The sequence below is a fragment of the Haemaphysalis longicornis genome, unplaced genomic scaffold (assembly GCF_048455015.1).
Source record: "Haemaphysalis longicornis isolate Haplotype H1 unplaced genomic scaffold, Haemaphysalis longicornis Haplotype H1 scaffold_1, whole genome shotgun sequence".
NCBI lineage: Eukaryota > Metazoa > Arthropoda > Arachnida > Ixodida > Ixodidae > Haemaphysalis > Haemaphysalis longicornis.
The window spans coordinates 261,480,481-261,497,161 of record NW_027526203.1 but is presented as its reverse complement, the minus strand read 5'-3'; the positions used below and the strand labels follow the sequence as shown (position 1 = coordinate 261,497,161).

Genomic DNA, 16,681 nt, shown 5'->3' with positions numbered 1-16,681 from the left:
GAGGGCAACAAATACGCCCACCCAACAAGCCTGCGCTTTTACCTCTCGTGCTATGGAGCTGCACGAGGACAGTCAACCGCTTGTCACGTCCAGGGAGATAATCCAGCATTATCGCTTCTGAGACACACCGTACCTTCGCCTTACCCTGACCTTTCCAGAGAACAACAAACTACCCTACGGCTCATACAATCCGGGCTCCTTCCCACAGCCTACGCGTCTTCACGTAATGCATCCGAATCGCTACGACGCTGAATGTAAATTTTTCTTCATGAGTAGGCTTCACTGTATAACACACCATGTGAAAAAGCCAGTTCTCAACAATCTTCTTGAAGTTGGCTTCACTTCTGAACAAGAATACATTGCTCAAAAGACCCATGTCCAGGGCAGTGTATGCCGTCTTATATCTTGATCTTTGTAAGCTGGCTTTTCCGCATGCGAGACATAGACAGCGTCGCTGGTACAAATGAAATTAGGCATTACACGCAGTCATGCAATCAGATATGCATAGATAGTACTATTATTGAACCACCCCACCGCCGCGACGACGACGACGACGACAACAACTCATGATTTACCAGCGCAAATTAAACGGGACGAGAGAGGAGTACACAACACGAGCGCTACTAACAACTGAAGGTTTATTGAAAAGAAGGAAAACATAAAACATGTGCTTGTTTCTGTGGCCAACAAGGTTTTCTCAAAATTGAAAAATTCCGGAAGATCAAGGCGGGCAAAGGATGAACCATAGCGGTTTGCTGTTATCCCGTATATGCACGCAATTTCGCATAGGGTGAAAAAGATAGCTGGGAGGTTCAACGTGGGTGTGGTTTTTTCAGCAAAAAATAAGTTAGAAAAGCTTTGTCCTGCGATCGACAGGAAGTTAAATAGCAAAACAAGTGGGTCTTCGCACAAAAAGGGCTGTGGTGTGAAACACCAGTCACAGTTTGTTGAATGCAAAACCAAAGTTGTGTACTGCATTCCCTTGTCGTGTAAAAAGATATATATTGGACAGACGGGGCGGTGCATTAATGAGCGCTTGCGGGAACATCGCAATACACTAAAGGGCACACCCAAGTTCTTTCTTGCGTCGCATTGCTCTAAGCATGGTTGTTACCCCAAGTTTAACCTTACAAGCGTTCTGTTTACACACAATGACACACGCACGAGAGAAATTTGGGAAGCCTTCTTGATAAAAAAGAATTCTGACTCGTGCATTAGCTCGCCCTCGGTGTCACTGCTGGATAGTGAAGTTGCTTATCTCGACAGTACTTGAGCTTCAGCTATCTGGGCTGTGGAGAGTGTGTATCGGGCGTGGTCTACGTCACGGCTGTGGTTAGTGCGCAGGCTCAACTCTTTTATGTTTTCCTTCTTTTCAATAAACCTTCAGTTGTTAGTAGCGCTCGTGTTGTGTACTCCTCTCTCGTCCCGTTTAATTTGCGCTGGTAAATCATGAATGTATACCAACTAGCCCAGTTCTCGACCTTGTTGCACAACAACAACTCTTTATTAACCTCGCGAATTAAGATGTCGCGCTGGTATGTTTGCGGAGGGGTTGGGGAAAGGTAGGGTAGACAGATTCAAGCCGCCTTTTTCCCCGCTTCCTAGGGTTCCGAAAAAAAAAAGTTGGGTTAGGCGCACGCAAATGAACAATAAAACGAGCCAGCCAACTAACCAATCTCCTAGAGGTGTAAGTGCAGCCACACGAAGCAGGGGAAAATGCAGCCCGTACGTACACATTTCGTATTGAAGCAAATAAACTCAGTTTCACCCAGTTTGAAATTTGCTGAAACAGCGGAACGGTGGGTTGTCTTTACGAAGATTTCGTTTAGCTTCGGCTTCTTTCTTGTGCGTTATGTTCGGGACGTCAGAGCGGTTAATTGTCATGCGATTGATTTGCGTATAGTTCCGGTAAAACAACAGTTACAGTCGTTTTCTGTAACCATGCTCCCTCCGTAGATGTCCATGTATCGACTGCAGACTGTAACTCTGTAACGTTTACAACTTCACTGTGAGCTACCTAATTACGACAAGTAAATGAAACTCGGCGTAATGATAGAGAGTATTAGCGGCTAATTGCCGTGTAATTTGTTTTGGGATGCTTTCTCTAACACAGGAATTAGAGCCGTTTTCTATAATCATACTCCCTCCGTAGATGGCCATACTTCACTGCGCAGCATAAAATGTGGGAAAGCCAGCCTACAAAGACCACGATTACACCGGTCTTCTTAAAGCCGGCTTCACCTCGATGCACATGTGCATTGCTAGGAAGGCATTTTATTAGAGGCAATATAAGCCGTCATACAGTAAAATATGAATGCCCTAAGACCTTTTCTTTATTTCTAACAAATTTTTCTATACTGGTAACCGATTATTTGTGCGACGGAGAAGCCTGCTCCAGAAAGAGCTTGACAGTAGGACACGATGCCGGCAGAGACTGCCCTCAGGGCCTCAAAACTGCTCTAAAAACAGCTCCCTCAAAATAGCTCAAAACAGAGACTACCCTCAAAACAGCGCCGCTGTTAAGCGAGAAAACGTTTGGAGGTGCCGGGACCGAACCGGCGGCCTTTCACATGCAAAGCGAACGCTCTACCACTGAGCTCCACCCCCACGCACGAAGCTGACGCCGTGTACGGTCAAGCGTGTGTAAAGAAACGATAGAGCCAACCAACCAACCAACCAATCAATCAATCACCGTCGCATAATTGTGTCAGCGAAGTCGCGTGCAGCAATGGGAGGTGGGGAATACAAGATCAGACCTAATTTCGCTACAAAAAAAAAATTAAGAAATCGTGGAGGTGCCGGGGATCGAACCCGGGGCCTTTCACATGCAAAGCGAACGCTCTACCACTGAGCTACACCCCCAGACATGGAGCTGACGCCTTGTACGGCCAAGCGTACGTATAAAAGTAATAAAAGCAAGCAAGCAAGCAAGCAAGCAAGCAAGCAAGCAAGCAAGCAACCCATCACCGTCGCATGCGTATGTGTCCGCGTGGCCACGTACGGTGAGGGGGGATAAAAGGTCAGATCTAGCTTTCGCTATGACGAAAAAAAAAAAACTAGTGGAGGTGCCGGGGATCGAACCCGGGGCCTTTCACATGCAAAGCGAACGCTCTACCACTGAGCTACACCCCCACACACGGAACTAACGCATTGCACGGCCAAGCGTACGGATAGAAACACCAGAGTTTTATGTGACCGTTTTCGACGGCCTGTTCCGGTATCGGCGGCCCGCTCGGCGCCACCGGAGCCAATGCCGTTCGCGGCCCAGAGCGCCACGCATGCGCAGTGGCGCTCCCGCTTGCTATCAGTGCAGGAGCGGACCGTGAAAAACGGTCAGCTAAAATTCGCTAATAAAAGCAAGCAAGCAAGCCAGCAAGCAAGCAACCAACCAACCAACCAGCCAACCAACCCATCACCGTCGCATACTTATGTGTCCGCGTGCTGCAAGGGGAGGGGCGGTACAAGGTCAGACCTAGCTTTCGCTACGAAAGAAAAAAGACGTGGATGTTCGGGGGTCGAACCCGGGGCCTTTCACATGCAAAGCGAACGCTGTACACCCCCACATATTTGTTTTTGTTTTCCACATGGTATTTATTGCACTAGATGTCAATGTAGGAAACTATATTTACATGTACACATACAAACGCGTTGATTACAAGATGAAGAACAAAACTACGCACAGTGAACAATAATTATGCACACTTGGCTGGAGCTGACGCCTTGTACGGCCAAGCGTACTTATAGAGTGCCGGGGATTGAACCCGGGCCCTTTCACGTGCAAAGCGAACGCTCTAGCACTGAGCTACACCCCCGGGTGCGAGCGGTTTACCGTATATATTTAATTAAGACGGCTGAATTACCGGCGCCTGTGAAGTGAGACCGGAAGTGACACGCTTTCGTCTGCTCTCAGGTGTGGCGTGACAAGCTAATGAATATTATTTACATCCATGTTATTATGCCTCGCCCTTCTTTTGTTCAGACGCGCTTGAACATTTGCTTTCTTTGTGGTCTCTCACGAATGAATACATCCCCTGAATCATATTTCCTTGAAATCCTCCACACCAAACGCACGTATTCTTACATACAATACAATTATCCGACCAATGATAAGCAGTGGTAATGTAGGACCCGTTCACAAAAACAAATGTTAAAAAATTAGAAAGGTTGCAAAAAAAAAAGGCTGTCAGGAAGGAAGGAAGGAAGGAAGGAAGGAAGGAAGGAAGGAAGGAAGGAAGGAAGGAAGGAAGGAAGGAAGGAAGAAAGGGAGGGAGGGAGGGAGGGAGGGAGGGAGGGAGGGAGGGAGGTTAACCGGGGTACTGTCGGGTTGGCTAACCTGCACAGGGGGGTGGGGATACGGGAAAGGAAAGATTCATTTACAATTCCCATGGTTGCAGCTCAATATCAACTCTCCTTCAACAAAGTGGGATGTTGCCGGTCTCAGAAAGAAAGAGGATTTGCTGTGTGAAGTTCTTCTTTCAATGAATTCGAGGACATTACTTCATCGACATTTCTCGTATTTTAACATATTCATCGGTTATAAAACAGGACGCCGCCACGCGTTTTCTGTAACCCTTTGAACCCTAGGAATAGTTGTTACAAATATTCTTTTTTTCCTCGAACTATTGTTGAAGAGTTCAACGTTCTTGAAAGATCTTACTAACGAAGCAGTTACACAGCAATCATTCTCTTAATTTTTAAAAGTGTTTGTAATGAGATATGTCTTTTTATTATTGTGCATTTGTAGGTTCTGTTTGTTTGCATTGTTTTGTATGTATTTGTATGTATTTACCTGAAATGGCCGTGAAAAAGTCTCGAGAGAGACTGCAGTATTTGCAAATAAAATTTCATATTTTGTTGTTCCCGTACTGTAATAACGGAAATTGGGCGCGGTAGGTACTCAAATAAATAAATAAACGCAGTGTCTAGAGTGTCGTCCGACGACATTCCATTTTTTAAGACAGGGCTGACACAAACCCTTCCGTCTGCCGTAGTGGTGGACAGTTTCCGTCTTAGCTTCCTGTTAGCGCTGTTACTAAGGGCTGTGGATCGAAAGCGGCTCTTGGACGTTTGCTTTTTTTTTTCTACCTTGAATTTTAATTACAATTTTTCTGGCTTAAATTAGCTTCCGGTGTTATAAATTATTTGTTTTCAGTTCCTTAGGTTATGTTAGGTTGTTTACGTTACGTTACAGTTAATGGAGGCGAAGTATTGCCAGACGCTGCATTTTTTCATCGAAGCGCCGATGGACGTCGCTTTAGTGTAGTGCTTATAGTACCGTCGGACGGCGCTCTAGACACAGCAATAGATAGATAAATAAATAAATAAATAAATAAATAAATATGTGAGGCTTTAAAGAATTAGCATGGCTTTTATTGTAGTGCTTCGACTGGAGCAGGTGGAGAATCTGCCTCTTACTCAGTTTCTTCCCTGCACGCGAATGAGTGTAATTTCAGTTTCCGTTGAGAAGAGCTCCTCTCGACAAGCTACTGCTTCTGCGATGATGCAGTTTGCCTGTCTCAGACGACACGGAAGTCAACATGTAACAATCGCTTCACACCAAATCAGCAGGAACAAAAGCGGGGTGGGGCGGAGGAAGGAGGGAAGGTTAAAGGGAGCGTACAACACACACACAGAGAGAGAGAGAGAGAGAGAGAGAGAGAGAGAGAGAGAGAGAGAGAGAGAGAGAGAGAGAGAGAGAGAGAGAGAGAGAGAGAGAGAGAGATGGGCTTTAGAAATCATGCAACCCAAGGCTCACGGTTGTGTCACTTTTCTGTTTCTCACAGGACGCGGGCTATGGTACCAGCAGCGCCGACACCGTGGTTCCATCGCTCAGGCCGGATGCAGTGGCGGAAAAGCCGTCAGGTCTGGTGAGTGGCCTTTTGGCACCGTCTACGAGATGTCGACGAGGTCCGCCTCCCTCACTAACCGGAGCTATGCACGCACGCACTACTGGCCTCGTTTAGCTAAGATGGAAAAAGAACACCTATACGCCGGCAACGTCTAGCCGCTTGGAGGTGCCACGAGCAAGAAGCGAAGCAGAAGGCGGAATGATTGAACGCTCAAAGGGCTGCATGTTTAATGTTTATACCAAGGGGTTGTCTCTCCCTTACAATGCCAAAAAAAAAAAAGCTTCATAGCCTCGATCCCAGTTGGATCTCGACATTAGCATTTTGGGGTACTCCAAAGGGTATCATGTTGGGATAGTCGGCGGTCAGATACAAGGGAAGGAACAGCGCACATTTGACGGACGGACAGCGCTTGTGGTGTGTGTTTCTATCTGTCCTTCGTCAAAATGTGCGCTGTTCCTTCCTTTGAGCTACTCGATATACGTGCCGTTTAACTCGGTATATGTGCCGTTTAATGTATTTATCGCGTTAACCTAAGGCGTGCCAAAAACACTATATAATCCCCAGAACATCAGCAGAGTGTTTGCCTCGAGCGCTGCAACCCTTAAATCTGCTATTCTTATGTACTTGTTCCTCCTGGTTTTGCTTATCCGTGGCCTTTCTAGCTCCGGTAACGATCCGCTGAAAGCTGTTTCGTCGTTGGAAAACTGGCTGCTCTGCACGCAAGAGTGCGAAGATGTGAAAGACGGCTGCGGGGGCGGCCAGCGCTCGTTTAGTTACGATGATGAGAGAGGACATCTACGTCATAGATCTTTGCTTAGTGTTGATTTGGCTGCTGCGACAGCGGGCACGGGTGCTTCCGCATATCGCACTAATGGTCGTCGGCGACACTTGGGTGCAAAAAGGATGTAAACGCGCTTTTCGGTGCGTTTGTGCGCTTACTGCTAAAGTCACTCAGAAGAAAGCTGTGTACACATTGTAGTCATGAAATTATCAGGTTACAATTTCGAATTTCTAGACCATGATTTCAGTTTTTCCTGCCGATTTGCTGGTATTTCTTTATTGCGAGGAAAGAATGTTCAAAAAAGCTGTTTCCTCGCTCCATCCTACTTGTGCTTTTGCTAAATAACGCTGTGACAAATACGCTCGAAAGACAGCAAGGGGTAGCTTTATCAGATTTCGAGACCGTTTCTCATGCAAGCTAGGCGTGATTAGGCGGAAAGGGAAAACTGCAATTTCGAGCTTTGGAATAGAGTCCAACCGCGTTGCGAACAAGTGCAATACCGTTGCTGTGTAGTGCGTGGGGTGGTATAGCTGCATGCGTGCCCTTTCTTGCTCCGAGTTTCGCAAACAAACGGAGGTCCTAAGCTTCAAGCCAACAATTAAGTAACCGTAGAAATTCAATTTCACAACGCTTTGAAAATTAAGCGCTTGATAAATACTAACCAGTGTCCATTTGAAGGCGATCGAGTTCTCAGGTAGCCCAGGTGCATATATGGATTCAGCGCTATCATGTACACACTACCCCAACTTGTTTCTTTATTTTCTCCTTTGCGGAGTTTTAACTCCTGCCCCAGCGTGCGTTTCTACGATGTTTTCTTTTTCTTCTAAATTCCGTAGGATTCGATTTCGGGAGAGCAACATAAAGTTTCTAGAAAGTGTCTGATGCACTAGTGAGAGGTGAGTTTACGAAGTGAAGTGGCTATTTAACGGAAAACCCGGGTCGATTAATCGCGTGAAATCAGCCGTAGTAGTTAGCGTTTCTCCTCCGTTCCTCGCTGAGGAGGGGCGACTTGAGACTGACGTCTTATGCAAGCGCACCCGGGTAACGCGAGACACCGTCATTACCCGTCGCCCTCCGTCTGTGCGTTCGGTTCGGGAGCGTGTGCCCCGGTGCAAAACGGTGCCGGCGCCGATCTGTGCGAGCTCTGACTGTGTGTATGTGGCGCGAGACCGAGGGGTCAACAAAAGGGGGAGCCTTGTAGTCCCGCTCTCCCCCCGCTTAGGACCGAGGCAACAACCCGCGACGAACAATGGTGTGAAAGTGATTGAGGTAACCGACCGCTGTCATTACGTAATTACAGCCGGGACCCGAAATGCCGAAGCGGCGTTCTTCGGCGGCTCACTCGCTTTCACCCAGCCCGCCGAGAGGTGATGGCGCCAGCGAGCGGCGCTCGATTGTACACACGCGCGTCTTTTGTCCTACATTGGGCCAAGTTAGCGAGAACAATTGGAGTTTTGCATCCGGCGAGCAGTGCGCGTCTGGGATGGCCCTGTCATTGTTCTGCGTGAAACCGACACTTGGGCCAGCACGAGCAGAATCCCGCGTGCTGGTGGGTTGCGCCACGCGGCGGACCGCCGCAGCTTCCGTTTCGATTAGGAGTAATTGAGTCCCATCGGAGAGGCATTTGTCTCGTTCCTCGGCGGCTGCTGCGGCCGTGCGGTGTGCGCGTCGCGGCAGCCTTGGACGGCCTACCTGTTTCGCGACGGCGGTTTCGATATCGCCTGATCGCGGCCGACCCGCGACCCGCGTCCTGCCCTGTGATGAGCGGCGATCGTGCACGCGGTGGCGGGGGTCGCAGCGAACGGGGACCGTCCATTTCGGCCCCATCACGCATCGATGCACGGTCGTTTGTGACCGCTTTCGCCATGGCGTGGCGCTACTCGATGCGGCGAGTGTGACCTGATGTTTGCGATGTTGCGCGTCGTCAACGATATGCATACATTATTACAAACGCGGAAAGGAAGTGCACACATGCGAAGGCACCACCGCAGCGTTACCTCCTTCGGGAAGAACGCTCGGCTGCCGGCAGTAGGCTGCAGCTGCGGGCCTGGCGGTTGAATTGAAAGGGGCAGCGACCTGCTTATCGCGTGCGTGCACTGGTCCAGCCGTGTGCTCCGCCCGGAGTCTAACAATGATAACCGTTTCGAATCAAGGGGCCTTTTCAACTGTAGATTAGCAGTGGTGGTCAAACTAGCCTTGGAAGGTAGCGGAAATCGTGTTGGGTTCACTAAAGCAATAATTACACGTTAATGAGGTCCATCCCCGCCCCCCCCCTTACTTTTTTTATTCCGATCATTGCATGCGCTGGGCTTTGTTCCCGTCAGACGTGTTGATAATCGTCATCATAGTCCTCGAGATCTCATTTGTATGTGGTGCAGGTTTAAGGCCTTTCCCGGTGATTCCTAATCACTCCTGTCTCGTGTTTTCCGAGTCCATCCTTTGCCCCCGAACTTCCGTATTTCATTCCTCTACCAGGTTCTTTGTTTCTTATTATTTTGTTTCCCATCCATAGCCATTCCGTAAAACGGATGTCCCACCGGCAGTCCGTCATTCGCCGTACATGACGTGCCCGATCCCGTTTCTTACGATAATTTGAGCTACAAAAGTGTTCGACCCGAGTTTGTTTTTTCTCGTAATTGCAACGCTGTTTACTCGTACATAATTGCTACCCCTAGCATTCTCCTTTCCATCGCTCAGTGGGCCAATCTAAGCATTCTTTCAGCGTACTTAGTAAAGCCCCACGTCTCTTCTCCGTGTGCCATCACTAGAAGTACGTACACGTTGGTTGAGCACCATACCAATAGTTTTGGGGAGACAGATGGCTTACTCCTCAAGATTTCGGAATATTTAACGAATGCAGCGTAGCGCTTACTTATTTGCGTTTAGTTTCCTTCCCATGATTCGGATCAGTCGTGTTGTCAAAGTGCATCATAAACGGGTTCGCTTGTCAAACTCGTCCGTTGCGATTTGACGTCGTGCACCTTCGTTTCGCGTTCGTTGCTAATCTCGTGAGTAGTAATGGTACACTTAGTGCTGGCAACGTGCACCAAGCAATTTTCGAGAGGGGATGAGTTTATAGAGAACCGGCGGGCTACATTCACTGCCGCATCTTAACGCGGCCAACCGAGTCCTATGCATCTCCATATAAGTTGTTCTAGAGGTCCAGACATTGATACACGCTTTTCAAAACAAGTGCGAAGCTGAGAAATCGCTGCTGGGCGCCCAATGCGTGAATTCAAGCGACAGGTGGCCTTCAAACGTGAAACATTCCGAAACAAACCGACACAGACCATCATCCCCCTCTCAGTGTAAATGCTGTCCCTCTGAGACGCGCTTCCGTGTTGAAATGCTCTTGTACAACTTGCTTTTCATTTGCATTAAGCCCCGTGACCAGTGCCATGTGAGGGTATGTGCATGGTTCCTACGGTCCGTTTGCGAACACGATAAACCTGTGTGTGCAAACACTGTGATTGAACTTTATTTTGGATTGAACTCTGTATCGGATTACGTGAAACAATCACCTTTCCAGAAGGCGTTGTGAAAACATTTCCCTCTTCTATACTGTTATTCAGTGTTGACAAACACCAGATCAAACAGCAATGTTTTATCTACGCGCCAAAAGCGCGCAGTTTTTGCTCATCGCGGTTTGTACGCGCCTACTTTATGCTTTTGTTTTGTCATTAACTATTTTCGAAATCAATTAGCTGTATGGCGAACTGAATAAAACTGGAGGCTCCTTAATTACGTGGAACTGAGGTTATCCGCGCTCTGCAAGCAAAACTGCACACGCTGAAGTGATCCCGTGGTTCAGCTTCACCCCTATGCACCAGAATGACCAATCCATGCCGCCAACAAAGTGAATTAGGCTAATGTGATCGAATGTGATAAAAAATGTGTTGCGCGCTGTGGCACTGTGTGAGGCGTAACGTCGTGCTTGCATCAATTGCGTGATGCCAGAACGCAGACCGAACTTATGAGCCAAATAGTCAAATCGTATGCTCGACATTCGACGAAATGTCCTCGTTGACAGCATCGGTTGGTCACTCTAATGCATTAGGGGGACGCTAAACCGTGGGATTGTCTTAGAGCGGGCGTTCAAGTGTCCGGCAGCAGACATGAGCGCCTCATTTAAACCGCGTCGAGTTTGTTTCAAGATATAATTCATCTCGCTCAGGAGTCATTCTTCACTGGACATTTGAATACCTGATGACCACCATTTAAGGAGAATAGGAAGTCAATTGCGAGACAGGGATTTCATAACATGAGTCTCGATGCCTATTTCGCTTGAGAACTTCTCACTGGTCACTCGTTGTTGCCCGCAACCACCGGATTACCGGTCCACTCACTTTCGGCGTCGACACGCGAAACTCTGCTGGAACAGAGCGATTTAGTCATACCTTCCTGTTACATGTCCGATAGCCAACATTCCGTTTAAAAAATCCGCTTCACCTCTCTCTCTCTCTCTCTCTCTCTCTCTCTCTCTCTCTCTCTCTCTCTCTCTCTCTCTCTCTCTATTGTCGCCCCTGAACATCTGTATAGTTACCGACGTGGTGTGCCAGTTTATTGCCCAAGTTGTTTTGAAGGGTGAGGACACCTTCATTCCCCCGAATCCGATTTCCGGCGAGTTGCGCGACAGAGCGCAGCTGCATGCATGTTGACCGTCGGAGGGATGTCCGCTGAGCGACAAATTTGCATTACATGTCTGGTTATAACGGCACAGAATGCTTCTTTTGATCGCCTGGTGACCCTTACGTCGACAGCAGCGGTTTCCCTTAGCTTATGCTGCTTTCATCACTGCGGAGGACCCTCCTTTGTGCCCTCCATCATTTACGCTATCGTGCTTTACGCAACCGTTCGACGCCCTTTCTCCTTGCCGCTGCTGTTCTGGAACCCGCTCTCATACATTACATTACCTGTCGACGAGAGCTGTACCTGATATGGCCGCGGCAATAGTATCTAGAGAAATGTCCAACTTTGTTTTTGCTAGAGTGCTGCCAGCTGTCAGCGGCCTGTGTATACGCACCGGAAGCTGTAGACCATGGTATAGACGTTTTATGCTTTCAACTTTGACCAGATTCGCTCTTGTTCTGAACTGTGCTACACACACTCGCATTAGGATGAGCCTGTCGACTCGCCATTTGTAGCGATAGCAAGATCGGGTGTAGTGATAAGTCGCCGGCTCCGAGGGCGAAAATGTATTCCAGTGTGACTGCAAAGTAGTGCCTGAAGATCGCAACCAATTCAACGAAACGCAACACCTGTACAAAAAAAAAAATCAAGTACGGTCTTTCCAACTCTCACTGCTTGTCGGATGTCATTGTCCTATGTTTTTATAAGCACTGTGGGCCAGACTGGGGCAGTTCGTTTCCAGCTTGCATTAATTGCGTGCAGTCAACCCGTGTCCTTTTAGCCCCTCGAAAGTCCTTCGTGTGACTCGGTCGCTCTCCTTGTGCGTGCAGATGTCTGCAGGACGCTCACCTCCCCGCCTTCAGCGCTGCATCCACAGTTTTGCACTAACGCGGGCAAGCTTGTTGTTCTTGTGCAAAATCACAAAATGAAAATTTAACCCTACCGGTATCGCATGAACTCGTGGAGGCCCAGACTGTGTCGAAGCTGAACACACGCTGCGTGTGGTTGTTGTGCAAGGTGGGATGTGGTAGCATTTCCTTATATTTGCCATTTGCTACGAAATGTCCAGATTTTAGTCGATTTCGTAGGTTTTGTTAGGCATGTCATTGACTATGTCGCTAGGGGCAGTCATAATGCTTTCGAATTCAAATTTTACATTATTGAATATATCAGTGCCGTTCTCAATAGTTGGATTCGGGGGTAGACATTGAAAATGCTGTATAAAGGCGGCGGTAAATACAAGGTCCCATCGAATAAAAGTCACAGAAAAATTTAATTTCTAATTAGTTTATATGCATATATATGACGTATATTTTTCAAGCTAGATACAAGTTCCCAGTGCGGCAGAGCCCACTTGTGTGTATTTGTGTCTGCTTGGCTGGTTGTTTGGGTGTCTGGCTAAGCGGTGTAGCTAGAAGCGTCAGACGAACGGAAACTAAATTAAAGTACCGTCTGTTGTAGATCCATTATAGGTGCTTACGGCTGCGCTTTTGCTGCTCAGTTGAGGACCCTCTATTTTATTGGATGCTTCTTGGTGCTTGGCTCTAATACGAACGACTCTTCTTGAGATGCAGCTTTTGAGACACCTCCATTTGGTTTTGATTGCCCTTCGCGCAACGCGCCGACTCTAAGACTAACGCTCTCAGCGCTACCTGATGACAACCTTTTGGACACGTCGCACTTTCGCCCCGAGTTCCGCGCGCTGGCGATCCGCCGGTGGCGTCACGCTCCTCCACTGCGGAGGCTGCGCTCGCTTCACCCATAACGAGAAGCAGATTCGGCGTGTTTGAACCACCTATGCGTATGAATAACAAAATGGCTCCAACTCACTCTGTGTAGGTGGTTGGAAAGCAAAGCTTTAAACGACACCCACAACAATTGCCCATGAGACGTCACTTGAATTCACACACGTGGCTCTACAAAGAGCGAAACCAGACATTCTGCCAGCCGTTACCTGGGATTCGCGGGGTCGGCGTCCCGAACGCAGCAGCGTCGGCCACGGCCAGTCTAGAACGGCAGACGCCGGCGTTCTATCCCGGCCGTGCGCCGGGTAAAAGAAAACGGAGAGGAGCGTCTTTCGACGGGTGAGACAGCGGAACCTAGCCATCCTGATGTGCTAACTCGGGGCTGCACAACCGCGCGACACAAGCGCAGACACCGAAACAATTCGGCATGTGAGCTTAGGGATTCCCATTTATACCGATTTAAACTAGTTGGTTTAGTAAGTTTGAGAATTCCTAGAAAGCTGAGGGAACTTTTATAATCCCTATTTATCGGAACCAGTTGCTCATTTCGCCTTTTTTAGTAACTCCTTAAATACAACCGAATTTTGTATTGACCAATTTAGAAAACGGAGTCCCATTCGTGGCAAGCAGTGCGCTAAAGGTAGCGTTTCTCTAGTGGCCAGATGTCTGTATGGGGTTTGTACACTTTGTTTTCCCGCCCTGCAAACCAATCCTTAACGTACCTTTGCCGTACGATCACTTAATTCCGCCAGGTGCGGGTTAGCCAGGAAGTGGTGTCGAACAGGTTAATCAAGCCGTGCGAAGGAAGCGGGCAATGGACGCGAAGCTGAGCCAAAATAGGCCCAAAACAACCGTCGCTAAAGCAGACGACAAAGCCGTACCGCTGACGCGCCCGCCGGCGAGCAGGCACCTCCGCGCGGAGAATGATGGGTAAATTCACAGCGCCACCTACAGTGTGCTCCGTGAGTGAAACCCTCCTCTTCCCCCCCCCCCCCCCCCCCCCTGTTCCTTCGCTGCCGCCTCCGCCGCGTTGGGAGTTTACTGTCCCGCACGCAGCGAAAGAACCGTTGCCTGGTAGAGGTAGAAAGCTTTGCTTCAAAAGTTATTACGGTAACTAGGCGGGTATCGAACCTGTGTAACTTCTTTCGTAGCAGGTGAAATGCTAACAAGGCTGGCCTTCACGCGCTGTGCGCATTTAAATGCGTTCACTAAAAGGCCAGGCAGTGGGCGTTGAGCTGTCTAGAATTAAGAGAGCCAGCTTAAGTGATAGAGCGTGTCGCGCGAAATAGTTTTTATAGCAGCGCCAGCACTTTTATGTGAAATTCGGGGTGTCGGACATAACACAAAACAATTCAACATCAGCAACAACAAGAACAGTAACAGCAACCAAATTATACAACAGCAGCGTTTCGAAGTTTACTGTGAAACGAACTGAGGTGCGAAAACCTTTCCATGTGGAGCCATATAAGCCATACAAGAGGAGAAATCGAAGGTAAGGTCAGTATGCGCGCTCACCGCTTTACAGGCGTAGTGCAGCAGTGCAAAGAAGAGCCACTGAGGTGAGAATTGGAAATATGGTAACGTTGCGGTGAATGTAAACTTGAATCCATATCCAACGTCTGTCAAGTTATCACCGTTGTGCTTTGCTATATCCCTAAGCCCGCGAGACATTGTTAGAAGTGACGAGCGCAAATCGACTTCTTCCGGTGAAACGGAACAAGCAACGTATTTTTATTACTGTTTTGAACGAGTAACAACTAATCGTATGTCGTTCCATTTAGCTAGGGATGCGTACAACGCTAGCTACACAACCTCGTTCTAACTGAAACTCGCGCCTCTGACTATCGCGGGTATTTATGTCATGGTGCAGGATGATTTCTTACATTGTGTGACTGTGAGATTTGTGGCATGGCGGAGGATGAACGCGCGAAGTTCCGACAAACCGACGGTGTAGAAGCCAGCACACCCCGAGAAACCTGATGCAGACAGCAACATTTGAAGGGCGAATCCCCCTAGTGGCTGGTGCTCTTGGCGTCTCCCGTCGTTGTCATCGTAATCGTCGTCTCACGTAGTCACGGTACTAAAGCACCGGGAAACTCGTTCACGCCTCGCGCTAGAACGTAACGCGTACTAAAAAAACACCTGGACGCTCGGTTACGCCTCGCGCTAGAGAGCTTCATGCTCCAAAGACAAGAAACTTTTACAGCAAAGGTGTATACCTCTACCCCCCAACGGTTTCATCTCCGTTTGGCAAAAATGGCGCCAAGAATACACTTATACACTGCATGCTTCGCCCCTCCCCAGGTTTCACGGTAGTGGAAATGGCCCGGGATTTTTTTTAGTTTTCTAATCACATGATCCCATGATGCACCGGAAGAAGTGTCCCAGTTGCTGCTAGTAATGATTCGGTACGAGGTGCCCGGTGACACTGTGGACTCGGCTTCGTAAGATCAACGAGCTCTTATTGAATTGAAACTCAACACCGCCTTTTGCCCCTAGCGCTTCCCTATAGTGGTTGATCAGTGTCACCGGAGATGTCCGTAAGCGCGAACACGCGTATCCCTGACGCCTTTCGAGATGTAGTTACAGCTTAAACGTAGTGACTCTTAGGTATAAAACAATAGGACTTGCAACACATCAACTTCCCACCTGGGGGCCAGAGTAACGAGAAAGTAACTCTTTACCTTGAAATTATAGCGACGCGTGTTTTTTTCTTTTTTTTTAGAGAAGGGGGTGTGGCTTCAGTAATGAGTAACGTTTTCAGCTAGATTTGAATGAGTAACGAGTGTTTAGTTACTTTTCCTTTTGTGATTGTACTTGTTCGTCTTCATCCTGCGCCTTGTGACCTTAATAGCCGTAAGTTGAAAGCGGTATGCGTGCACTGAAAACTTGTATTTGTTTTTGTTGCTGGTGTAGAACAAAGAAAGAGTACTCTGCATTATTATTCAGTGTGGTGAAATAGGTCAAAGTGACGAGGCGGTTTCCACTTTTTTTTCCCCAGGTGAAGATTGAATAGTCCTACCGCTCCTTTCATCTCGTTACCCTCAAGATTTTTTTTAGCGCTCGACGTGCGTGCACAGCCGCGCTTCCCTTTAGGATCGATTGAGGGCCAACGCACGGGCGAGCGAGTCCCGTTGACCACTGCGCGGCGCAGATGAGCCGCGAATCTCGCCCGAGCGCGCGGGCTACCTTGAACTCGTCTGTTTTCCTAGCGACGCGGGTGAAACCGCCTACGAATTTTGTGCTTTCTTCTCATTGTTCGGGAGACAAAAGACAGCCATTAATTTATGCACCGCGGGCCGTCTGCCGTCGAGGCTTCTCGCCTGCGTACTTGGACGTCTTTGTGGCACAGGAGAGGCTAAATAATAATGATGGTCGCGCCGCGTGGAGCGAGGCCGGAGCGATTAGAAGGGGGCTTTGCGTGCCGAGTCGCCTTCGTCGCATAATTGAAGCGCCGCGGCGAAGAAGGCGGCAACAGCTCGTGCACGGGGAGCGTCTTCCACCGTCCAGCCTGGGCGCGTGCCGGGCGCCCATTTGGCCGGCCCGCAGGGCACGCGAGGCCCGCGGACTCAAGTCCGCACGCGTGCGAGCCTTTCACGCCAACCAGGCACGGGCCGGATTCGCCTGCAGCGACTGTGTAACCGTCAGCCAGCCGGCAAGAAGTCTCTTATAGGGTG

At 48.7% G+C, this 16,681-nt stretch overlaps 1 protein-coding gene and 3 non-coding genes across 4 annotated transcripts in view; 1 reads left to right on the top strand and 3 right to left on the bottom strand.

Moving 5' to 3' along the window:
* Window positions 1-16,681, top strand: part of Jvl (javelin-like) — a 256,088-nt gene that overhangs the window by 113,878 nt on the left and 125,529 nt on the right. Inside the window, exon 2 of the mRNA XM_077676539.1 lies at window positions 5,784-5,867. Within this exon, the coding sequence (XP_077532665.1) occupies window positions 5,784-5,867 (84 nt within the window). The remainder of the gene's footprint in view (window positions 1-5,783; window positions 5,868-16,681) is intronic.
* Window positions 2,791-2,862, bottom strand: Trnaa-ugc (transfer RNA alanine (anticodon UGC)). Its single transcript has one exon. It is a non-coding gene; the product is annotated as a tRNA-Ala (tRNA).
* Trnaa-ugc (transfer RNA alanine (anticodon UGC)) lies at window positions 3,061-3,132 on the bottom strand. Its single transcript has one exon. It is a non-coding gene; the product is annotated as a tRNA-Ala (tRNA).
* Trnaa-ugc (transfer RNA alanine (anticodon UGC)) lies at window positions 3,741-3,812 on the bottom strand. Its single transcript has one exon. It is a non-coding gene; the product is annotated as a tRNA-Ala (tRNA).